Source organism: Diadema antillarum, unplaced genomic scaffold, assembly GCF_040938485.1.
Source record: "Diadema antillarum isolate AM-2024a unplaced genomic scaffold, OU_Dant_1.0 scf00000030, whole genome shotgun sequence".
In the NCBI taxonomy this organism is placed as follows: Eukaryota; Metazoa; Echinodermata; class Echinoidea; order Diadematoida; family Diadematidae; genus Diadema; species Diadema antillarum.
In genome coordinates, this window is record NW_027270919.1 from 2,149,549 (window position 1) to 2,177,246 (window position 27,698).

Sequence of the window (27,698 nt, forward strand, 5' to 3'; positions counted from 1 at the left end):
CGGTGCAACCATGAACATAATGCATAGTAGGACCTATGCTATGTGACATCCCAATCGACAATTTAGGCCTACACCTCGCACAAGGAGCCCTATTATATTCATTATCAGACTATAGGGCTCATATACAACGGCGCTCCCACAAGCTGTGTTTGAGTGTAGGCCTATCTGTCCGTTCTCATGTAACATTCACTGGTTCACACATACGTACCGTATATGTACGCACATTAACATACTGAAAATTTCAGCATCCGTGTCAACATTATCCGGCATACTGAATTACCGAAATAGTCGAACTCTGTTCAGAGTACAGACTACTTCGTAATTGACGGATAACTGTGGAAGACATGTTCAAAAGCTTTGAATGAAATACGTAGAAAAAACATAATACAATATTTTCTCGGTTTATCCATCGTCATTTTTATACCATTTCTTTCTACCACGTTCAATCGTGTCTGGTGACATTATGAGGGTAGGTACTACATGCTACTGGCATGTCTGGGACCCCGGTTGCAATCTTCAAAGTCTTTGTCAAAGCTGCGGGTACCTTTTTTTATATCAGTTCCCTGATAGGTTCTTTTATGGAAGAGAAATGGGAGACTCTCTTCCGCCCTAGCTATTCAATACGTCTTTGGATAGTGCCCTGAACTAAACGATATGACAACAGGTATTAAGCCCCCGAACCCTACAGTATAAGTAGAATCCTACTCGTGCAAATCGCAGGTATACAAGCTGCTTTCCTTTTAGCATCTTGGATTCTCCTCCGCACATTACTGACGCCTCATGAACACGTTTGCCCCTTGGAAAAAACAAAACAAAATACGCTTTCCTTCAAAGGTTCGGTACACTGTTTGAACACAGCAGGGCGCTTCACCGCGGGTTCGTTCGTTCGGCGAAGTCTGGGGAAGAAAGTAACGATCTCCAGCAGACGACAACAAAGGTCAAGACGCGACGGGAAACACACCACTGCCTTCGAGATAGTCAATAACAGACGCAGAACTGTGCCACAACTAGACCATCATGAATGTTAGCCTGCAGGGTAAAGTTGCCGTCGTAACAGGTACATGACTTACTTACTTATCACGAGCAAGACGTTGACTTCGAATTCGTTATCCGACATTTCTATTAAACCCAAGAATTGTGTATAAAGGTACAATGCTTCTCTGATGACATGCATGCGACATGATGGATTGTGAAAAACGTGGAAACTTGAAGAACGAATGCATTTCCTTGTTAGTTTCAAATAAATATAAAGTCCATGAAATGAGCACTAAAACTTGAAGCATGCGTTGTGATACGTTAATAACAAGTAAATCAACAGTTTCAGACACTAGAAAGGACTTGGGAAAATCATTATGTAACATTAGCCAGCAATTAACGTTGATTAAGGGGTGGGAAATACTTATCAGTAAAGCAGCAAAAAAGTGACGGGTGATAATGCATGGGGTCCAGTGGATACTCGTTTGATAATATTCAAGATGGCTACTTTCTGTTGTGGGGACTGAAAACTATAAAGCTCGTATCTTCTGAGTCCTTAAGGTGTAAAAATAATGTTAGCAAGAGAAAGAAGAAGCAGAAAATAAACGTACATACGCACTATAAATAGGACAGAAAGTATCACACACTCAACATACAAACAAATATACTACCAACGACTGCATGTAGGCCCTATACTACAGACTCAATAGGGCGTACGGATCACGTAGGCCTACTTGAAATGCACTTTATTGATGATAATCAGTGTCACTCCTACATTCACGCTTTCCAACTTACATGTAACTATCCTGATTATTTACGTACGTGTTTAGGGTTAGCCAGACTCCTGGGCTGTTAGCAGTTTATTGATATTGTTTTTTTATTTATTCATTCAGTATTCTTTACCCAGGGTAGCCCCATCAGTGGTTTATACGCTGTTATTCTTGGAGGTCCTCCAACACTGCTTTTATCCACACAGAATGCTGAGTCTAGTATATTGCTTTATGAAAGCAAATTCTTTGAATGATAATGATATTAGTCGTAATGATAGTTGTTGGTGTTTTCTAATTTGGTTTCAAATCGATTTGTTCACCGTGAACTCTAAGAAACAATAGGTGTTAAAACCAGGTAGCCGAAAACTTTAAGCCACTCCGAAGGACGATAGACAATGGGGATAAAATGCCTTGCCTATTGTCTACAGGACACAGCCGCTGCAACCGGTGTCGTATCCCAGAGACTCCAACCCAAAGCACCATCTTATCTGGAGATTCTCCCGCCCGAAACCTCTAGCAAACGGGAGACTCCAAGTTGATGTGTTCGAAGCACGAAGTTCCTAGGGTTCTAGATGTTTTCTGGTGCTATCTAAGGCTTATTTTTTCAACATACGATAGCAATAAGTAAGAAATCCTTTCCACCGGGAGACATAGAGCCAGGGCGGGAGAAATCAAATCTCAAGCGGGAGAACGGTAGATTTTGCAAAAATGGGCTTTCAGCGGGAGATCTCCCGTCGAGAACGGGAGAGTTTGAGTCTCTGGTATCCGTAATAAGTATGATGAAGATAATGCAAATCATGATGAAAATACTGATTATATATATGGTTACTAATGTTTACTAGCACTCTCATTATTACAAGCAGTTTAATTATCTTTATTGATAATGCTCAGTGTTTATTTGGCGAGGACGGGTATTCTTGGAGAAAATGCTGCACGGATGAGCAATAAAACGCTTCCTGTCTAGTAAGGGTCACGAAAGTGGATGCTGTTCGTTATTCCGAAGGTTCGCTATTTCGAAGGTTCGTTATTCCGAAGGTTCGTTAATCCGAAACACACAAATTCCCTATACCTAGAAGTTCGTTAATCCGAAAATGAAAAAGGGTTCGTTAATCCGAACATTTGTGGCGTTATTCCGAATTAGGTTCGTTATTCCGAAGATTTGTTAATCCGAAAATGAAATTCGGAATAACGAACCTTCGGAATAACGAGCTGTAACCCACGAAAGTTACCACAGAGGTCTGTTGTTTCACTAGAGTTTACATTGACGAAGGAGCAAATGTGGTCAGATGCTCTAACTAGCATATGGTTGCGCTGAACAATAAAGACGTAGTGTCAGAGTTTCCATAGTTTAACGACACACATTGTTATGTGATCAGAGTGATAATACAAATTATACTTTCCATATACAAAGCAATGTGAAATTCCCCCCCCAAAAAAAAAATAATAATGATAATTGGACATCGTAGGTATCAAGTATTTCTCCCTTAATACACAATACATGGCTTCCAGCAGCATAAGGCCGCTTGCAATTCTAAATATTGAAACGTCGATTATGTAGTCTTAATATAGCCATATATAATGTGATGTGTTAGGTGTTTTCACTTCATATTTTGTACCATGCTTTGAATACTTCAACAAGTTGTGTAAAATAAAATGGAAACTATAGAAATAAAGGATGCTGTGATGAATACACGTTAAAATTGACAAGGCGCACTTTTGTTTTACAACAAGACAAGAAGATTGACATTTCGACACAATTATTATAGATGTTAAAATAGATGGTTTCAGATAATAGGCATAAAACGCTGGCAGATAAGGAAAAGAAAATTGAAACAGACACTTTTGCAACCACTTATTTTAATGAAAAGCAACAGACACACAAGCAGACAGACACACACACACACACACAAACACACACATAAATGCAATGTCATTTGTATGTGAACTAATTATCAAATTTGTAACTTACAAAAAAAAAATCAAAGATGTAACAGGTCATTACAGTTTAGCCTTCGCAAAAGAAACAACTTTAGGTCTTTTTCAATCCAGACAAATTAAATGATCATCTCAAGAAACTATGTAGAATTATCAGAGACATATATCGTATCCACATGATATAATTGGTTTGCGTTTGGCGAGAGGTTTGTCTTTACATTGATGAGACAAGAAAGAGTATCAGAAATACTCTTTGTTGACGATGATAGGATGATAGCGTAACCATAGTAGCACGCAGAAATATTCGTCTTCTTGTGTATCTGCATTGTTCTTTCACATTTTACCCTTTAGGGAGATTCGCATCTTTCGTCTTGAATGAACGCACGTCAGTGCAGCGATGCTGAGATCTTGATCGCCTAGATGTTGTTTTGAATACAAGCAGTCAAACAGAAACAACAGATTTGAATGATATGGAACGAATGATAAGAAACTCATGCCTGTTTGAATGCCAGTAATGTACTTTGTCACCGCACGAGACGTCTGCTGAATTTGCCTATCTGTAATTTTACCTTGATTCTTTGAACTTTCATATTTATCTCTGCATCTGTTAGCATGTTTATTTATTTATCTATCTCAGCCTTTTTAGTGTTTTTTCGCTATTGTTTGTACGTTAGCTTTAAAATAAGGAATAATAGTCTCACATTTTCTTGACAGACTCAGCTTTGTTCTCGACCTTGGGAAATTATATTCATCAGCCTAATTAGCTTACCTAGATACTTAGCATAATATATAATTATGTGATATTATTATGCTGAAACCTGAAGACTCAGTTAAAAATCTCATGACCTTTCTAAGGGCTTCCTTATATAGGATTACAACACCAGTTTGTAATTGTAAATAATGCAAGTGTGATAAACAAAAACGCAAGAAAATGATAATTTGCATCATAAACTAACATAAATATGTTCAACAATCAAGCAGATGATACTATATACCATGCATTTGACCTGGAAAGGTTGTTAAAGTTCAATTTTTAAATTAATTGCTTACTTGTGTTTGGGATGGGTATTGAAGTAAAAATCAGGATTGATTGCCACCTTGGCAACCTTAGGCAATTACAATTTAGTAGCCTAATGAGCATAATCATCTAATTAGCTTAATATCTAATATGTTGTTAACGCTCAATAAAAGAAATCCTGAAAACAAGGATACAACAGTTTTCTATAAACAGGAATCCATTTATAACGCCAGTTTTTAGGGAGGGGGATTTGTAGGGGTGGGAGGGAATATCTCTCTATAAAGCAAACTCAAGTTTTTCGTTATTGTATGATTAAAAAGATTGTTGTTCAAGCGGACCCTGCTCGTTCGAAGCAAAAAGAAAAGAGGAAAAGAAAAAAGAAAAAAATGAAGAGAAGAACAGTTTTTTTTTTTTTTTTTATGTAGTTTGCATCTTACATTTGACCCCAAACCATTATTTTTTTTATATCTCTAGACAAACAATGGCAATGAATTCCATATACTCTATGAATGTCAATCAACTGATTATGCTAATTAGGCTTATAATTAATTATGCCTAATTTGCTCCAGGTTGCCTGAATGATAACAACTCTACCCATCTGAATCACGATTCAAAAGTTTGATAACAAGAACGAAAAGTTGTAGTAAACTCTTTCAAATTCATAAGAATGGCGCGTGGTACCGACGGTACCGTCTATGTTTAACATAATCTTGATAATCATAGTAACCAACTCACGGCCGTCTATGTTTAACATAATCTTGATAATCATAGTAACCAACTCATTGTGCTAACCATTCTCTTGTAATTACATTCTACAAACAGACTGATATGATAAATGGATTCCTTGTCGTAGAAAACCTGTGAAAAGTTTATCCTTGTTTTCAAGCTTCATCCAAGCTCATCAACATGCTATTAGCTAATCATGCTAATAAGGCTGATGAAAAATAAATTCCCTAGTCTGCCATGGTGGCTATAAGGCTTAAGCGATTTTACTTTCCATTCAAAACACGAGTAAACAACCACAACAATAACAAAAATTGAACTTGTGCTTGAAAACTTGTCAAGGTCACATACATGGTATTAGGCATTTTCCATTAGGCTATTGTATACATGTGCAACAGGGCAGGCGGAACCGGGAGGGCCGGGTATTTTGTTTTGTTTTGTTTTGTTTTCGCTGGAGACTTTTTTGTTTGTTTGTTTGTTTGTTTGTTTGTTTGTTTGTTTGTTTGTTTCCTTGTTTGTTTTGCTTGTTAGCTGATGAAACCCGGAAGTGGCACCAGGAGTCTGAAGTGACCCCCCCCCCCCCCACACACACACACACACTTTTGAAAACGTGGCGCCGGCCATGTGCAATTTAGGTCATGGCGCTAATTATGATATTCAAAACACTTGTACCATTCTACAAATGGATTCCTCGTTATAGAAAACCCTTGAAAATCGTACTTTTTGTTTTCATGCTTCCTGCGTTGAAATTAACAACATGTATAAGTCATTGTTCTAATTGCTGAATGATTACTTTATGCTAACAAGGCCAATAAATGCCCTAGACTGCAAAGGCAGCGACCAAGCTAACTTTTCTTCGATATTTACCCGTTTAACACACGATTCAATAAGAAAAAAAACCGTTGTTCTCAGTAACTTTTACTTAACAACCAGGCCATGTGGTATGTATATGGTACCACCTACTGGACTATCGTAGGCCCACATTATGCAAATTAGCTCATTATGGTAATTATGCTATTTGAGGCATTTAAATGTATCATTGGAAACTGAAAACTGGTGTTGTAAAAGGATTCCCCATTACAAAAAAAAAACCTTGAAAATTCGTATTGCGTTTTCAGGCTTCCTGTTTGTTTTTTGCTTTTTTTATTTAGGAACACTGCTTCTTGCGTAATGCCATTTACATGGTTATGCTAATTAGGCAAATAAAAAAATTCAAGGTTGTCAAGGGGACATCCTAGATTTACACTTATACCCTTCTAGAACACGATTACACAAAGGAAAATAACTTGTGCTTAACAACTTTTCCAGGTTATGTACACGGTCTATAGGGCTGTACACTGGACTTTCATCAAATAAAAACGACATGTATAGTGTGCCTTCAGGCGAAAGTGCTTGCACGTATAATGCGTATATTTCTTATATTTTTAGTCAAAATCTATCGTATGTGAACTTCTTCATCTCTCTTATACATATGCATCTTTTTTTATATTCTTGTGTGTGTGGGCGTGTTTGTGTTTATACGTGTGTGTATACGTGTGTGTCTAGCATTATAATAATAGTAAGGTCTATAATTCATCCGCGTAGCCTCTTCAGTGCCGCCACTGCTCCTCCACAGGGCCCTGTCATTCTTATTAAACTAGCGTTGCCAGGTGCCCATTCATACATCTGGGTCGAGAGGGACATTTTGGGTAAAAACCTCTTGTCCAAGGAAGTAAGCACTGGGCGGGAATCGAACTCGGGTCCTCCGTTTGGGAGTCGGGAGTCTTATCCACTATGCCACAGGACCCTCAGAAAAATTAATGCAATGCAAATCATTAGTGGAATGTACGATATTGGAATCTTTAAAAAGAGGTCATGTGTATGGGGGAAAGTAATTACATTGTATTGAATTTTTCTCTACATCTGACATTATTTAGGAAGAGTTCCTTGTCTTTGAGGAGCTGACAGGGATTAAAATGTACCTCTGCGAACTTTCGTCTCAATACACGAACTTCCATCTTAATACCTTTCGTCAGCTTCCATTTTCTCACCATTTCGTCGTCCGAGTCACATGTTGTTGAGATGTAGTAGTCTAGTGGATTGTGTACTGCGGTTTTTAATAAGGTTCTGGGTTCGAGCTTTTTATAATGCTTCCTTTGCTGGGAAGAACACAGTGTGAAGTACAGAGTTAAATTCGGGCGGCTTAACAGTGTCAAAAGTAGTGTCCAACACTGTGTTCAGTGTGCACACATGATTATAGTCAACTATTTATGTGTACATCCTTTGAACACACGGTAAACAGTGTGGGACGCTGTGTTTTTGCAGGGTTACATCCTATGGGCTGGATACTTTATTGAAAACGATACGTTGTGCTGAGAGAATGACCGGATACTCATTTTGCAAGCTTGGCGTATTAAAATTTGGTTATATTTGAATCGTGTGTACCATAAAATGGCAATCTGAATTGAAAGGTCCTGAGGGAATCGAGAGAGTGCATTGTAAGTGCGAGTTCGGTATCATTAAGGGGGAGGGGGGCGGTGAGGTGGTGTACTTTTCATACGGCTTTGAGCGCTGCATCGTGGCGGAAAGGCGCCGTGTGAAACAAGTAACATCATCAGCATGATTAGCATTATCCCACGATTTATTGGTCATGCACCTGGCTCCGAGAACGGCAGGTAGTTTGGTTCATGATATGGTTTCCCATCTTGCCGTTTCGTTCTTATGTGATTTAAATAGACGAGATTTCGTCCAAAAACTTGACTCTACATTTCACACATGTATACCTTGAAATCCAATGCATTTATTAGAATGATTAATCACATCTCAAAGTCAAACCTTAAAGAAGCAATTAATCCACTAAAAAAATATCATGCAATATATCGGCAAGATTGCTCTCGTGATTGTAGTACCATTTATGTTTGCCATCTTGGCAGGGAACTATAATTATCTCACAATACACTTTTTTATCTTCATTAATAATTTGTCAATGTACAAATGAGCTCGTTGAGATTACACCTTTCATTAACGTAAATGTTGGAGGTGTGAGCATTGAATTTATGAAGACAAAACAAACGTCTGCTATCTCTCCCTCCCTCCTCTCTCTATCACAGCAGACCACCCCCCCCCCCCAATCTTTTCTCGTGTTTTCCTTTTTATTTCCCTCTCTGCGCGTAATTTTCGTTCTCTAATTTTCATTTTTCTTTTTGTATTCCGGAAGCGAACAACATCAAACTGTGACCAGTGACAATTTAGTCAATTTCCTCCACTTCTTAGAATTCACGCAGAGTGCCTGGTTTTCGTCACCTTGATATTGAATGTAGAGCATTTCTGTCATTCTCTGGTTGCATTTTCCGTCAACCATTGAACGTGAGTGGCGCTCTACAATTACCACTTATGGGCGGTAACCAATCGCCTGACCACAGCAAAGTGATGATTTTGGCTGATGGTAAAGAGTGGCTGACATCAAATTGTCAGAGAAACCAAGACTGCATCTTTACTCTGACTCACTCTCTCTCTCTCTCTCTTCCATCATATAAGAGAAAAAAGATGAAAATGTAAAGACTACTTGTGTAGGTAAAGGATCTGTACCATCCATCATGATCCATTCACACACACACACATAAAAAACAAACGATGAACACTAAAAAGAACGGAACACTTTTTATCCGGTACGTCATGGAGGCATTAAACTCCCTGTTCTTTAAGCAAAAATTATTGGATTCACACTTACAATGCTTATTCACACACCATAGTCCACTTGATTACTTTCTCCGAGTTTTCCTGTGAAGAGAGAATGAGGACTAAAAGTTTTACTGATTTGGTTGCTTCAGAACAAAACACTGTTGAACAAAAGTTTTTGTATCTTTTTTTTTCAAAACATTGACATTGAAACGAAGATCTTATGTGTACTTTCTATGGCTCACATAATCAAAACTAGACTGTGATGTTTATGTCATTGCATCATTGTTACGTACACCCCCACACACGCATACATCCACACATACATACATGAAATGCACACACACACACACACACACACATATATATATATATATTACATATTCATTCATTCATTTTTTATTTATTCACCTTTCTATCTATTCATTTAACAATTTGATTATATTCTTATATTCCATATAGTTGAATACGTTCAGGAGACACAAACTTGTCTCCGTAAGGTGACTTCCAAAAGCTGTTCACTATACTATTTCATAACATGATGTTATTGTTGCGTTTCACAATACTCTTACTATGGCTATCATTATCACTTGTAATGTCATCAACCACCTTTATCATCAAGTTGTTAATAGTCTGTTAAGCTCAGTACGTCTGTGCGGATTTTAGCATGCAAGTAATCAATTCCATTTTCACTTGAAGCTTATGACAAATGTGTCCACCACAATAGGCCTATCTCACACAATAAGTTATATGGTATGATCAAGCAATGATTATAAACATTGTGCAAGTGCCACTGAGTAGCATTTCACATGACAGCATGATACTGAAGTGCTCAACGAACCGTACTTATAGTACTCACAGACTTGACAAGCCCATAATACTCTCTTCCCCTTCTCACGCAGAGACATGCCGTTACGTCAACAAGAACAATATATTGAGAATTTACAATTTGTTTGTATGAAACCTGCAGCATTGTACCAATCTAATGAAGCACACAAGCGTATTGACTATTAAATATCCTGCTTCTCTCTGTCTCTGTATATATATATATATATATATATATATATATATATATATATGTATATATATATATATATATATATATATATTGTATATTACATATATATATATATATATAGAGTGTGAGAAGGGGTATCGACCATTTACAGTACCAGTGTGTGGCCTTCATTATTTGCATTCAGTGTGAAAAGAAGAGCCAGGTGGACGTAGCTAGGTCAACGTGTCTGTTTATTGCCGCCGAGCTTTCGGTCCCAAACGGACCTTCATCAGGGCTGTAACGATACAAAAATGACTCACTCGTATGGCTACACTAATAAATATATATTCATATATGTATACTAATATAAATCTAACTGGCGTGAGTCTGTAATGACTGTGTAATCAATTACAGCTGTATATAACATATTCCAATAATCATATACATAATCAATTGCATATTATTGAATACATTTCATATCACACTCGTGTTATTTGTATCGTTACAGCCCTGATGAAGGTCCGTTTGGGACCGAAAGCTCGGCGGCAATAAACAGACACGTTGACCTAGCTACGTCCACCTGGCTCTTCTTTTCACACTATATATATATATATATATATATATATATATATATATATATACAAGTAAACGGAAGAATGAGGACTAACGTAACCAGTGATTTGGCTTTTCAATTGGTAATCACATAGGTAATAAGTGTGTAGATTTCCTCTTAAGAGCTAGTGTAGTGGTTTTTGACAGCATACAAGTCAGGCATTATACATGCAGTTGTAACAAAGCGTGCATGCATGTCAATGTGCTTGTGCGTGTACGTGTGTATTAATGAGGGATGGGGAAACATCCTTAAATCATTTGTTTCCGACAAGTTGTGCATGCATTCATTATCGATCTGATTTCCCGCCGTGTCATTCAAGGCGCGGGAAAGGGCGTGGGTGCAGCCGTTGCGAAGGACTTTGCGGAGCGAGGGTGCTCCCTGGCTCTGTTGGGACCAGACGAGGAGAGACTACGGCTCATAAAGGACGAGTGCACACAGCGTGGGGTTCCCATCCAGAAGGTGACTCAAGTTAACCTTTCGCAGAAACGTTGCGGTGCTAGGAAATCTCTGATACATCATCGTATCCGCTTCCTTGTCCCGTTCTTCCTCCTCTCCCTCTTCCCCTTCTTCTCTCCTCCGTTCTTCTTTCATGTCTTCCTCCTCCTCTGCCTCCTCCTTCTCCTCTCCCCATCCTCCTCTTCCTCCCCCTGCTTCCCACCCTCCTCTTTATCATCCTCCTCCTTTTCCTCCTCCTCCTACTATCCATGCTCCTTCTCCACCCTTACCTCTGCTCATCTTCCTCATCATTCACCTTTTCCTCCCCTACTTCTCCTCCTCATTCTCATCTACCTACACGTTGTTATCAGTATCATTCATCATCATCATCATCATTTTCATCATCATCATCATTATCGTCATCATCATCATCATCATCATCATCATTATCATCATCATCATCTTCGTCATTATCATCATTATCACCATTATCTCCTCCATACTATCATCCGTAAGGACATCACCATCACCAGCATTACTCTCACTATCTCATGGACCTATATACAATATGCACTATGTTTATTACTTCATAATTTCGCGAGTTCAGGCTTCAGTTATTTCATTTCCTGATTCGAATCAAAGATTAAAAATGGTAACCAATATTCTTTTGTAACCTTCCTCTCATTCGCGACATAATTAGATGGGAAATTTCCATTCATTCAGGAAGTCCTCAGCGATCCAAATGACTACAGTATTCCGTGTTTTTAATATTCAGTTCTCGTCATTGTGCTTACGAGGGAATGAAGGACCAAACAGACAAACATAGTGAGCGTGATCGGTAAAACTATTATTATCAGTGATGTTGATTCGTGGCTCCGCGGTTAAGCATCACAACTTGAGTCTACGCATCATCGATACACTGTCTTGCTTCGCTTGCTGATCAAGATGCATGACATGACGGTGTTAATTTGGGGCCATCCCACGATCTAGACACCCACGAGTCATACTGCCGACGTGCTAGACACTGAAAAAAAAAAGGTCCACATGAGTCATATACCCACGAGTCATACAGCCCACGAGCCGGACACCATGCAAAACAGGCGCATGAGCTAGACACCAAGTAAAACAGGCCCACCAGCTAAACACGAGACAAGGCCCACGAGCTCGATACTACGTAAATTTCAATCCCATGATGTAATGTCGAGCTCATGGGCCGTTTTAACAGTGTCGAGCTCATGGGCCTTATTTGCCTGGTATCTAGTTCGTGAACTGTACAGTTCGTGGGTCTGCCTTACTTGATGACGCCCTCATAGACATTGTTCACTCAGTGTCTATAGCCCTTGAGCTGTATGACTCGTGAGTTTGATAATTCGTGGGCTGTATGACTCGTATATGTCGAGCTCGTGGTGTGCATTCGTTTATCCTAGTTGATTTGAGCATTTTTTTTACCTCCTTTCTCCTTCAAATAACTGGGAATTCGATGTCGATATAGTTCCTGAAAGTGCATCGTGGAAATCATTTGGAGTTGAATATCGTTAATGCACATTGTTAAGGGCGCCCCCACAAGATAGTACACTGATCACGTTTACTGCTTCCTGTCCTACATATCATTTATGAATTCCTGAGCCTACGCTTCATTTCGTGGATTCGTTCACTCGCCTTCTCTGATAATCTGTCTCAGCTTTTTGTGATTTATAGACGCATTATTTTATTATTCTCTTCTGCCATGTGGGGCCCGCGTAGACACCAAGAATAACTCCGAGCATACGCATTAATATAAACACTGAGAGTCAGCAACAAGAAGAAAACCTCTACAAGTGTATTTTCCCCAAAATAAAATAACTTTATTCCTGTGGTCTTAGTTATAAAACGACGTGTTAAAGAGGATACAATATAGCTGAAGTATAGTGTAATACCAGGGGCCCTCTTGGAGCGCGATGATACAGCACAAAGAGCATATCCTCTTTAGACCTGCAAATAACCCTAATTCATGTTAACTCCGAGAATAGTTACGCTTTGAATCTCATGTCGGGGAATATCATTGAATTGCCTTATCTTTGTTTAATAGGGGCTGGTTTCCAGAGGTATACGCAGGTCCAGGTTACGTGGTCTGCCTTGGCTCTGCACGAGTCACCGCTGTTACATAAACATCACCCTTTCTCGGTTGAAAGTTTGCCAACTACACCCCTTTAACTTCAATTCATCATTATGATAGTACCGCAATAACACCAACAGCTTCTACTACTACCACTATATACTATTAATATTACTACTACTATTACTGCTACTTCTACTTCTGCTTCTATTGCTATTATCATAACTTCTTACTTCTTCTACTCTACTACTAGTAGTAGTAGTAGTAGTAGTAGTAGTAGTAGAAGTAGTAGTAGTACTACTACTACCATGATTACTACTTCTACTTCTACTACTACTACTACTACTACTACTACTATTGCTACCTCTACTACTACTACTTCTACTACTACTTCTACTACTGATACTACTACTTCTACCTGCACTACTACTACTATTTATACTACTAGCACTATAACTACTACTACGACTACTACTATTACTACTACATCTACTACTATTGCTACTACTTCTACTACAACTTGTACTACTACTACTACTACTACTACTATTACTATTACTATTACTATTACTATTACTATTACTATTACCATAACCTCTATTAATTGCCACCAATATTGATGCTACTATAGATAATCCTGAATATATTAATCAAAATTGTAATATTGTGAAAATCTAAAACAACAGGCACATTTCATCGTCAGGCATCGCTACATCACAGGAATATGTCCATGGAAGCAAAGTAGGTTCGTGATAACACTTCGCTTTCTGTATTTTTATCACAACACACCCGTTCAAAATGAAGCAACTTCTGATAATTCTTGAAGTGCAGGCAAATCAGTTAAAGCAGGCACAATCTCCACTCCGTGAAGGAGTGGTGTGCATTCACTTGAATGCAGCTGCGTAGAAAAATGCAGTTATAACCGAGTGTGTGTTTATTCTACAGATATTGACTTTCGTCTCCGACGTGCAGAGAGAGGAACAAATGGAAAAGCTGCTGGCTGGAGTGGAGGCGTCTCTGGGATCGATTGATATACTGGTACGTGACATTGCTCAGTTTTCTTCCTTACTTGTCTGCCGCTCAGTACTGTGGCGTAGTGGTTGGGGTTCTGGGATCTCAAACAGAATGTCCCGAATTCGAATTCTGCCTGGAGCTTACATTACCATACAAGACTGTCAATTCACAATCTCCTTTTACCAAGGTGTGTAAAATGAGTTCTTTAGAGAGGTGAAGTGCTACTAATGGCAGCGCCCTTTTCAAGAGTTAATGTTGAAAATGGGGCTGCCATGTTAATCAATGAGGGGAGGGGGTAGTGCTGTTGTTAGTATCGTCTCCCTTAACAAGGTAACTTAAAACAAAGTAAATGATGTTAAGGACCTGATGAGAAGTAGCTGCGAAGACTGACCGTGATTACTGGCAACCACTGACAACAAATCGCCGACCAAACCCAGACATTTTTGATTGGCGGCTGGTTGTGTAGACCAGTTACCTACCGGTTGCAGACTGTTTGCAAATCATTTGGTGACCGGTTGGCGATCGCCTTGCTAACGTTTTGCTAACAACGGAAAACCTGATGATGGGTAGGCAACTGCTCGCAGAAAGGTTTGCAAACTCATCGGCGACTGGTCGGCGACTTTGAAGACCACAGGAAACTGGCAGCCAATTAGTTGCCGATGTTTGCTTGACGTTCGGCAATAATTCAAAGATTGTTATCTCTCCCTCAGTCTCAGAAGCACAAGATTGGTTGGTGATATCAAAATGGTTCCAGTCACTGTCATTCGGCTGTGATCTGTCCCGACCCTTGCCCCAAACGACGCGGCACGTGGACGCAGAAAGAGTTTATGGTTGATCTGGTCGGCGACCACTTCACAAGTGGTCGGCAACTGGTTGCCAACCGAAAATCTTCATGCCAAAGGTTAAAAATCACTGAAGACCAGTCCTCTACAAGTTGGCAACCAGTCGGTGACCGATTTCCGACCTTGTCACCACCAGTTAAGAAAACCTTTTGCCTACCAGTTTGGTCTGGAAGAGTTTTGATGCAGCACCGCAAACCTCTAGCCGAGCGACCCACACCGATACAGGTCCTAAGCTTTGTACGAAAGCCTTTTAGATTTAGGCAGAAATCGACATTGTCCTTTAAGAATCATGCACGCCTGCATTTCATAGCAACAGGTGAAAAATTCAATTTCGTTAAGTTATCGTGATTCATTTTAATGTTAAATTTGTAGCTATGTATGGTATTTGAATTATAAGAAAATTCTGTCTTATATTTTCATATTAGAAAGGACAAGGAGCATAATTCAGTGATCATTCAGGTAGATCATCATTTAGAAAAAATTTTAGCTTCATCGCAGAAAGAATGTACATATTTAAAGGGGAATATCATCAGCCGAACTGAAGGTTTCGACAGCTGTCAGTTCGAAAAAAAATGTGTATGATTGAGGAGGCTTCCTACGACGCCTTGCCGATTGTGCTTATATTGGTCACTGTTTAACTACTTTGACTGTATTCTCTTAATGAACTCTTCCTTGCTTTCTGAGACATTGGCTCAGATGAATAGATAGATTTAGGCTACTAGACATGCTAGATCATCAATATGACCAATACAGGAAAAGGCGCAGATGTCCTTGAATAATAATAAAAAATGGATGAATAATTTTATGTATTAATGAATGAATGAATGAATGAATGAATGAATGAATGAATGAATGAATGAATGAATGAGTGCTTGTACGTGAATGAAGGAATAAAGTAGGGGAGGGGAGTTCATGCCGTTGGCCCCGAAGTTGCTCCCTTGTAAGCATTCATTCATTCCGCAACTCCACATACAAAACAGATCATAATGCACAACAGCAATTCCTTGAACACCTGTATACAATATAACATTCTTTCAACATGTTCTGCCATTTATGGCGTCCAAGCGTTATTCTTGTCTTTGATTGCAGCACAGTTATCAAGTGGTCCCCTAGCATGACTAGCTTTGGATTTCCTGAGTTCGAATCCTGTTCTGGATTAAAGATCCATAAAAAGGGCGGCCGTTTGTCTCCACCTGACCCGTGTGTTACAAAAGGGTGTCAGGTAGTGCTGTGATTATGATGATAACAGAGACAGATGGTACCTAGGCTTAATAAGATGATGTCACGATATTAATGATTTTAATCATTATGTTAAATCTAGTGCTGCTGCTGCTATACTACGTCTACTTCTAGTGCTACCACTATTTTTATTACTACAACTAGTGCCTACTACTACTATACTACATTCTACTACTGTTGCTGCTAATACTGGTGATAACAACAATACAAAATATAACAATAGTAATACTAACGTTTATGGTTTTTCTTAATATCGATGAAACTTTCACTATGATTATCATGATTTCAATCATCCTTATCAGCATTATCACCATCGTTTTTGTAATAAACGTTATCAATGTTGTTACTTATATTGCTACGTAACCGTCTCGGTCAACGTTACTAATAATTGAGTAAGACCTGATTTTAGTATTCCCCGCCAAGACTGCTAGACCATGAATGAACCTCAGATTTCTCTGTTAATCATTCTGATCACTGCAGCGTCTGACGTGAAGACGTGACTCTCAATGTAATTCAGGAACACACCATGAGGCTTCACCATTCACCGCAAGCACATTTTCCCCCTTTTTCTGGGGAGGAGGGGGAGGGGGCTGGATCTGGATGAGTCTGCAAGTTGTAGATAGTTCATACGTGACCGAATAAGATAATGGGTCTTTTATCTACTCTAGCGAGGAAGAACGACATTGTTCCCCCCCCCCCCTTGCATTCTGATGGGCAGGCAGGCAGGGAGTCTTCTTTAATTGCACACCTGCGACAAGGGCAAACGCCGAGAGCTTGAAATCATCGTAGGTTAACGAATCATTGTAACATGTGCCTGATTCTTCGCTTCAGGTCGGTCTGATCAGCGAAACTGTAAACGAAGCGGATTAGATCTTCAGCCATTTCAAATCCATTCTTAAAACCCACCTTTTTCGTCTTCCTTGCTCAAGATAAACATTCATTACCCCTTTTTGTTAATTTTTGTATGTATTTTGTTGATTGTTATACTTGCTAGTCGTTTGTTTGTTTGTTTACATTTTGCATTTTAATTGCATAGAGAAGCATGTGCTTATTATGCGATTTGCAAATATATTGTTATTGTTATTACTATTATTATTATTGCGGTAATTGTCTCGCGATTATGTGAGATTTCTCATCTCTCGTGTCATAGTGATGCGTGGCAGTCGCCATGACGAGATATCGAGCTATTTCATTTTTTCTAGATGTTTGTACGCCCACTTAATTGGATTTGTTGTATTTCAAGGTATTTGTATATTCACTTCATTCTATGACAAACTATTACGTGATGAATTACCTGAATAATTATAAGAATAAGAATAAGAATTGCCTATGTGCCTATGATGACTGACGCCCAGTAAGTCGAATACTTGTATAGAGGTCCATTCAATTGATGCCTTGTTTTCAAATTTTCAAGAGTATTCTTTTTAAGCAAATTGATTTTTTTTAATGTTTGATAGGTTTTAGCCAATAACATAGCCCTGAGGAAGGCCATCAATTTATACAAGCAAAATTAGACTTGCATGATTGTATCATTTTGTTATATTTAGAATGTTTGATATTTGTCTATCTTGTGCTTTTTGTATAAATATCTTTTATGCGGATCAGGCCACTCTTTACAAGGATTTGCAATAAGTGAATGAAATAAATAAACGCAATGTAGACAGGAGGAACTTAGTGCTTCCTTAACTCCCGTTCGATTGGTAACAAGAACGACCATTGCGAGGGATTATGCGGGTATAAACAAATTTGATTTAATTACGAAATGTATACAGCAGCGTGGTGAGGATTAAAGCTCTCCATGAGAAAGGTAGTTTTTTGCGAGTTTACATGAATCCTACTGAAGGGGGATGGTGGAGGTTGGAGGGGGATGGTGGAGGTTGAATGGGGAAGGTGGAGGTTGAAGGGGGATGGTGGAGGTTGAAGGGGGATGGTGGAGGTTGAATGGGGATGGTGGAGGTTGAAGGGGGATGGTGGAGGTTGAAGGGGGATGGTGAGGTTGAATGGGGATGGTGGAGGTTGAAGGAGGATGGTGGAGGTTGAATCGGGATGGTGGAGGTTGAAGGGGGATGGTGGAGGTTGAAGGGGGATGGTGGAGGTTGAATCGGGATGGTGGAGGTTGAAGGGGGATGGTGGAGGTTGAAGGGGGATGGTGAAGGTTGAATGGGGATAGTGGAGGTTGAATCGGGATGGTGGAGGTTGAAGGGGGATGGTGGAGGTTGATGGGAGGAGAGGAAAAACCGAAAAAGAACAAAATGGGGTGGGGATATCATAAACCAAGAGGGGCAGAAAAAGAGACAGGCAGACAGGCAGACAGACAGACAAGTAGTAAGTCAGACAAACAGACAGACAGACAGACAGACAGACAGACAGACAGACAGAGTGAACGTGACAGGAGAAAAAGTATAGCACAATGAACAAGGATATTGCCAAAAAAGCAGAGCACAATGAACAAGGTGATTCCCAGCGGCAACGCGTCGTAATGGTCCATAATAATAAACATCTGTATCTATCAATTTCATTTGTCTTGACAGATTGAACTCTGTCTCATCAAATCATTCAAGATTTGTTCGATTTGATGTCCGTTTGCAGCCAACCCCATAATACATATCTAGACAGCGTCGTAGCAATGAGCAGTGATTAGAGCTCCTATAGACTAATTTGATTATAGCCTTGTCCTGTCTGCTTGGGAGAGCTTTGCTGTTTCACAGAATGTCAATGTGCGTCACTCTTCGAGAAATGAATATTAGAATATGTTCGTATCAGATAATTATGATACAAGCAGTGCCTTTCACATTCTGATCCCCAGATTAAGCCGTATTCATATACCGGTCAATATATCTCTTTATCCCTCTCTATATTCTTTTTGTTTGTTTTTGTTGTTGTTGTTGTTGTTGTTGTTGTTCAATTTCTCCCTCTCTCTCTCTCTCTCTTTAATCTTTTAAATCTTATCAGAAAACATAATAACATAACATTGTGTTAAGATTTGATTTTTATTATTGTTAAATTGTGCTGATCGTATTCAATCACGTTTCTCAGTGCTGTAGACCTATTCTTGTTTGTACTGTTGGGTGTTGGATGAAATTAACTCTGAATTGCATTGCAATTTAATTCGATTTTAGCACACAGATAAATATTGCCTAATCAAGAAACATGCTGTGCCTCAAGGCATGTAAGTTGCTAGAGATCTATGGAATTAAGGAACAGCCAGTTTCTAAGTTATCTCTCAAATTGCTGAAGCCTAAACCGGTTTGGAACGAAACGAAGTTATCTTCATTTTTATATTCTCTCAACTCTTTCGTATTTTGGCTTAAAACGAAATTCATCATTCTAGTGGATACTCCCACAACCTAGTAGGTATCATGAAGATAAAGGCATTCCTGCGGTAAAGTCTTTATTTGACTAAATTCATATAAATTATCACCTTCAGTAAATAATATCATTTATGAAAATGCTCATGACATTTTGAGGCGATGGTATATGACTGTATGAAGACTTCCAACTGTCTGCTATCAGTTCTACCTTCCACCATGTCTATATAATTGTTGCTGGGTTTCGATTATCTTAGGACTGACTGTGGAAGGTATATGTACTTATGTTCGTGAAACATCGATGGGAAACGTAGATAGGGAGAGGGAAAATGAAAAACGTTGAATGAAAGCAATGGAAATTCTATTTCAAAGAAAACAAATCAGTCAAATAGATCGGCGATAACAAGTCATGTGAAAAAACAAACATATCATTATATTGAGAATAAGAATGTATGTATATGTTTCTGGGTGTGTGCTTATGTGTCTTGTAATGCAGGGAGATACTAAGTGAAAACGAATAAACAAATAACGGGGTAATCGTGATTACAAGATTCTATTATCACCATTGTGATGTAATTATTGTCATCGATGTTCTTTTTCTTAGGTCAACGCCATGGTTAGTATGGAGCCAGGGCAGTTAGCTGATACAACGCCCTCTATGGTTCATGGCGCCATGAATTCCAATGTTATCCCCATTGTGATTGCTACCAAGGCTGTCGCGAAATACTTGGAGAAAACGAAAGGTACAAGTAGTTTCAGATCTTTGCAGGTGTTTCGTGTACACGCTTTTTTATGTTGTTGTTTTTTTTTCTGTTTCAACTCTGTTGCGTGATGTGTGTGCGTGAGTGTGTGTGTGTGTGTGTGTGTGTGTGTGTGTGTGTGTTTATTGGCGTTTTACTGTTGAGTATAAGATATCAATCACATAAAGCGAAGCACCCACCGTACTACTGATATGATTTGAAATGTAGCAGTCACACTCTGTGTTCTTTTACTCAACATCACTTTGTATAATTAGTACGATCGTATTTTACTATGATAATTACATGTGACGTTATTACTAAAGTCGACTCGATAAACTACTTCTACCAATGTTAGTAACTCCTTTACTTCAAATTCACAACATAATTCAGAGACATCACTCATTAAGCATGAATGAAATGACTACAATAATGTATCTCATTCTAATCTCGCCGGATTGATGATTACGTTACAGCCAACAAGAGCAAAGAAGTGAGCTTATTTCAGGAGAGTTTGTTAGGAAATGTTATAGTATTATGTTACTCACCAGACATGCTATGATACTAATCAAAGCATGAATCATGTTATAGGAATACTATTTGACTCACTCACATGTTATAAACTGAATTACATGTTTATGTCATAGGACAGTAAGACTTCCAAAACCATTGATCTTATATCCCATTTAAAGACAGGAAAATATGAGAATATGACATCAACTTTGTGATCTACTGACTTTGAAAAAAGACCACCTTCCTTACTTTAACCCAGTAATACCTGCCGTAATCAGGGGTTACACGCGGGCAATACTCCAACTATAGCCACTTTGAAATCTGCGCCTAAACATGGGACCGAAACAACAGTTTAAAATAAATTGTATATGATTTTATTCAACGGAACACTCGATGAAATAGCAAGATCAGCCTTCGCAAGACAGTGAAAATAGAACAAAATTAAAAATACATTTCCCCTGCCATTCGTACAAAACAAGCATGTACTGCAAAAAGAAATATTGATACCCCACTGAAAGAACAATGAATTTCTCTTAAAACAAATCTTGGAATTGCCGAATGAATATTGTTTGACCCCCCGAGCTTATGTAAAGCAGCAATCGAGGATTTACTTATCATCGTTACTGTTTCGTTTTCATTTGAACTCCTCTAGGTTGTGTGATAAACGTATCCTGTGCTAGCGCCAAGAGAACGGTAAGATAGAGAGAAAAAACAAAACAAATCTGTATTTGAGGGCAACCAGCTGTGAAACACAAATCTCTTACTTAATTAAAGACCACAGAAACGCAAAATAAGACTCTCTTGCCTTTTTGTTGTCTTGGAGTGGGAATAAATCATTTTATGGTTCATTATAATAATATAATTATATATAGATATATGTAATTTACATGATAATAACTATTTATTATTATCATTATTATAACTATAACTATGATATACACACAAACTTTTCTGCGCGGTGAATGTTAAAGCGGACGAAGAGGCAAGCGTGATTTAAACTGCGAGAGGGACTGACATTTAACGAATTTAACGAATTTAAGTCAGATTGACAAAGCCCTATGGGCAAAGATTCGTGAAATAATTGTCTGTCAGTCATAGAACTATATTAGGGTTAGCCTTAATACGCCTCCAAAAGCTTCGAGCAAAAAAACAAGCAAACAAACAATTAACAAACAGACATTATAAATGTATATATATGATTAGTATACACCATATGTCCCCCCCAAAAAAAAAAAAAATAAATAAAATAAAATACAACGGGACCCTCCGCAATTATAACTTTAAAGATAGTAAATCAATCCAAATACAATTTCAGGGTGTGAAACCATAACTCATTGCCCACATCTCACAGAAAACCCTATTCGATTTGCTTCAGTGGTCAAAGAGAAATGAGGAGTTTTGTAGAGCATGTCAGGAATCCCTTCCCGCCAAGTTCTGCCCATTTATACAGTTCCAAGAGCATCCAAGTGCTAAACTTGGCAGAATCAGACTCATAACATGCTTTACAATAATCCACATTTCTCTGTGACCACTTAACAAAACTAAGTAGGGTTTTCTACCAAATAGAGCTAAGATGTTGTATTTGTAAGACCCTGAAGTATAGCATTGAGACAGTTTAATCATATTGGGAGTTATCAATGCGAAAATCCGATTGTAATTTTCGTTTTTAACATACTGTATATGTTTATATATCTAAATAATAATAATGATAATGATAATAAAAAATACATATATATATATAATTCAAAAATATAATTGGAACAGAATATATATTTTGAATGAAAATGAGGATGAAATGAAAATGAATACAGGATTAGGGTTTTTCCTCAAGCTCAGACGGTAAGCAAGTAAGAGCGCAGCTGACTAGCAATCTGGGGGTCTCGAGTTCGAATCCTCATGGAATCCCATTTTCTTTGCTTATTTTCATTCATTTTTTTCTCTCTCAATTTCATATATATATTCATATGATATATGATATATACACACAGTTAATGTATGAGAAATTCATCTGAAAGTTGTTTTGTTTTTCCTTCGATCTTGCTTATCATTTTTACCAACGATCGCCTTTACATATCATCAACAGAAATTATTCCAGCTAATGATAATGTCTCGAGATGTTAATTTGCATCTTTCTGAGATACAAAAAAAAAGTTTAATTTTCACCACATTTCACTGGTATGTAGAAATGACAGAAATTTCAATTTACTAGAGGTGGAGATCTATTTTTTTTTTATCATAAAGCAAACAGAATGGTCTCAAGCAGTGTATATCTGAATAAAGAGAAATACATGTAGATACTGACAAAAAGGAAGGGGCTTCCCATTTTTAACACCAAATCAAAATAATATTGACTGCGTACCGTTCTCAATATTGTGAGAGTCGTCGTTACTAGGGTAGGCCTAAGGATGGGGATTGTTTGTGCTTTTTGTTTGTTTTCGTTCTTACCTTCAATCGACAAGGGTTATGAATATCTCTGGAGGGAAGTGTGCGTATATATCTCAAACTGGTATGTCAACATCATATTCTCATATCTCTCCTTCTTCATATCCTCTGTTAATCCTCGTTTACCGATCCATTGTTTCTTTGTCTCACAATTTGCTTGACTGTCCATTATTCGATGAATCGTTGCGTCTTCTGTTTAATTCTATGTAACATGAATGAATCGACTGTTCTCATCTCTTTACCAGTCACCAAGTCTTCTGGCGTTCGGAATGTCACAAGCTGCCGTCAACTATTTCACAGAGACGTCTGCGTTAGGTATGTGAATTATTATATATCATAATTATTGTATCTTCTATATCATGTATCATGTGTTATATATTATGTATTATATGTTATCTATATTATATAGTATATAGTATATCAAATACATTATATAGTTATATATTATATATCATATGTTATAAAACTATGCATAATATGATTCCATATTATACTTAATGTCGAAAATTCCTTCACGCTGTTGTCGTTACTGTTGCTTCAGCTCCTGCTATTTTTGCCAACCATAGTTGTTGTTGTAGTTGTTGTCGTCGTCGTTTTTGAGCACTTCTTATATACCGACAGTGCAAGAAGAAGAAGAAGGATTAAAAAAAAAAAACGACACCACAAATTCCAGAGACTGAGTGCATACATGTCGCAACCATGCTGCGAAAGGCCCTAAGAGGTGATAGGGTATACGACACTGTCAAATCTCTGCGGTTTCTAATAGATAAAGGATAGTTTCATGACGTATCGTGACGTGGATATGACGTAAGGTGTTCTCTGTACTTGAGTATGATATTTCCGGTTTGTCGAACTCGTAGGAAATGGGTTGATTAATATCATAGATCTGATGGGGATAGTCCGTGGAAAAACGCACGTCGTCCGTTAGTGATGAGGAGAAACTGAGAATCTGGTCACCGCCAAAGTAAACAGAGCGCCACCTATCTCCAAGAATAATCTTCTGTAACAAGGGCTCATCACATTTTAGGGCATGAAAAAATGAAGCAGGTCGGAAGAGCCAGTTCACGTTCAAGCGCAAATCTGTCTCATTGTAGACTCTAATTCCAAAACGGGTTAATCGTAATTTTAAACGAAATCCTTTGTTAGATAGAGAAAGGTAAAACCTTCCCAATAAAGCTTCACTTATATAGCCTACATGGGCGATCCTGGAATTCCGTAAGGAGGTGGCGCCTTTACAAAATTAAAGGGGGGCGCACGCACCCCTCCCCCATTTTTTCTTTTTATTTCTTTTGTTTTAACAAAAAATAAAGGGGGCGCCCGGTGCGCTCCCCCCCCCCCATCCCCCACTGGCATATGAAGGAATATTAAAAGTTATAAATACAAATGATCCCGTTTTTTGCATTAGTCAATGTAACGTGTATGACACCAGAAATTGGATTTTTTTTTGTCAGCTGATTGTACTGTTGATGACATCTGAAAAAGCAAGAATGTTAATATGAGGGCTTAGTTAATGGGAGCAGGGAAATATCAAACTACATGTATTACGTAACACAAGAAATAATCTGTTGTGAATAAACAGTTCCAGAATTTGTGATTTGTAAAATTTTTCATCAGCAGAGGTCAAGGTGGAATTAGATGACGTGGGATATCAAAAGTGAGTCAATACCACTATCTTATTATAGGTGCATGGCGTTTGTGAAAAAATCCTATTCATTTCCGCATTCTCTACTAATAGATTGATGAATTTACCAAGAACATGACGATGCTTTCATATGTTGCCCTCCTGTTTGAAATATTTTTGACACAGATCTGGCGTCGAGAAAGATCCGCGTGAACGCAGTGAGGTGAGTAGGCCCTTATACACGACAGACATCTATTGAAGCATTGCTTTGTTTTTAGATCATAATAATGCATGATTATAATAATATTATACACTGCAGCTATAATTCAAAAATGTAAGAATCTTTCAAAACCATGTTCACGGACGGATCAAGGACGTACCATACACGAAGTGTTTGTAAGTGTAATGAGAATGGCTCTTAAAGGTGAGAAAGGGGCACGATTAATTAAAATCGTGATGATAAAGACAGCGAGGACAATAATTACAATAAAATAGTAAAAACAAGAACAATAATAATCACAGCTTTCTATTTCATTCACGTCCTTCCTTATTCACTGCAGTCCGTCAGCAGGTGTCTTCACAGACGTGATGGGAATACCTCCATTAAAGGTAAGCAAAATATCATATCACATTAATTTTGCTGTATGTCACCTGTCCTGTGCAAAATTTAAACACACACATACATACATACACACACACACACACACACACATATATATATATATATGTACATATATATATATATATATATATTAGTTTTATATGTTTAAATTCATGTATCTAAAGGCATGATGAATTATGTATAGAGAGGGGGTGAGGCCTGGGAGAAAGCTGTACCGGGGATTGTGACATCATCATCGTTATCACCATCATCATAATTTTGACTTTAACTAGATCTGGACGATCTCAGAGTAAAGTAATTGGAACGTTTAGAATAATATGTGATCACACGATTCAAACAATGCGAATTGTTGCCTCAGGTTTCATGTTCGTCTCTAAGACAGTAACAAGGGAGGTTGTTAATATGCCACGTTCTCAGCTAATTTGTTCAAGCGGTGCAAGACATCATAAACAAGTTTAAAGAACTCTGCAGCACCAAGAACGCGTTATGAAATAGTTTCTTTAGTATCTATTTATTTAATAGCTTATATATATATATGTATATATATATATATATATATATATATATATATATATATATATTACTTTGAATACTGAGATGGAATTATGAACCTGCTCCAAATCAGTGGGGATTCGAGAGCTCACACAACCGTAATTTGCTTTGTTATAATTCCTATTTTACTTCCATTGTTTATGTTACTTGAAATGTTTTATCAAGACACCAGTTGAGATAAACCTTACCGTACCTCGTTGAGGACCCGTTAAAGATTATGTTATTTTCTACTCGAAGATTATATATATTTGGCCTGTCAGATAATTTTACACACTTAAGCATGCCCATGAGAAATGTAGACATTATATCCTCACCACCTTCTGTATGTCCTGTTGTAAGGAAAATGAGCGAGAATATTCTTAGTTTTGAGTCTCTTACCGGAGGACATTACTAGATGGTATTTAGATGAACAAAGTTACGAGAAAGCGTCCACAGTGAGACAATTTCATCCATCTTGGTCGAAACTGATTATAATCTTGTCACGCTTTCCGGAACTTAAGTCATTCCGCCGCCATTCGATCATCATTATCTTCCATAAAATGGCTCGCAATTCCTGCTCGGAATCGAATTCCTAGTGACTTCCCTCATCCAAGCCTGTACATGTATCGTGGGAAAGCCCATTGAGTGTGTGTGTGTGTGTGTGTATGGGCGGGTGAGTATGTTTATGTATGTTGTGCATTACCATTCATTAAATTTGCGGATTCTCTTCCACGGAATATCTCGTGTACGAAATTTACTGGTTTCCCGTACATCACAAACCAACAGGCAATGCGAAAGTGGTATTTCGGTATCATCAGTAGGTCCTACATTCACTTTGTGCTATTTCCATATCATGCAACCACATACAGGAGCCGCGGTCGCCCATTCTGCCCCACAAAGTGCCAACGCTGGATGACGTCACCCAGGCAGTGGCTTTTCTCGCGTCTGACGAGAGCCTCTTCATAACGGGCGAGAACATCTGCGTCGACGGTGGATACCACGCAAGTGGCATCGCCTTTTAGCCCATTGATGACGTCAGACCGAACAAAGGAAGAAATTACAAGTTTTGAACAGGCCTCAATTATAATAACGTATTATGTCTTACACATGCTGCGACAAAATAATAAGCCAAACACCATCTATGACAACTCCAATGATTTACCCGCCGATGAATAGAAGCCCTTTTGTGTACATCATCAAAATAGAGGCAGTTATTCTTATGAATGACAATTCATGAACCGACTTTATTGCAGAGTTTATTGTTGTTTTAGTACATAGAAGACAAAAAGGCTAACAATTAAAATTTAATCATATATAGGCAGTAACTGATTTTTTTATCATGCAGGCTATTCTTTTAGCATTTCCCTTCTCTTGTGGTACCAGATGTTAAAGTAGAATTAATGAAGTGACTTTTGATACATATTGAAGCGACCCCTTTTCCGAAAAGAGGGAATTTATGTTTACATTTTTCATGGATAACACAATTTTCAAGCATTGCTGACGAGAAAACTTGCAGTCGCTTGGATATTGCAGAGAGGCAGCCTATAGCCACCCCTCCCCCCCCCCCAAGTGGTAAATAACATTTTGTCAAACTTTAGTTCTCGTGAAAAC

General features: G+C 38.3%; 1 protein-coding gene across 1 annotated transcript; it reads left to right on the plus strand.

Moving 5' to 3' along the window:
• Positions 1-1,017: 1,017 nt before the first annotated feature.
• LOC139740350 (2,3-dihydro-2,3-dihydroxybenzoate dehydrogenase-like) lies at positions 1,018-27,109 on the plus strand. Its single transcript, XM_071650947.1, has 9 exons — positions 1,018-1,057; positions 11,008-11,147; positions 14,191-14,256; positions 20,226-20,364; positions 21,524-21,564; positions 23,559-23,628; positions 25,121-25,157; positions 25,495-25,543; positions 26,957-27,109. The coding sequence occupies exons 1-9, from the start codon at positions 1,018-1,020 to the stop codon at positions 27,107-27,109; spliced, it is 735 nt and encodes a 244-aa protein (XP_071507048.1).
• The last annotated feature ends 589 nt before the right edge of the window (positions 27,110-27,698 follow it).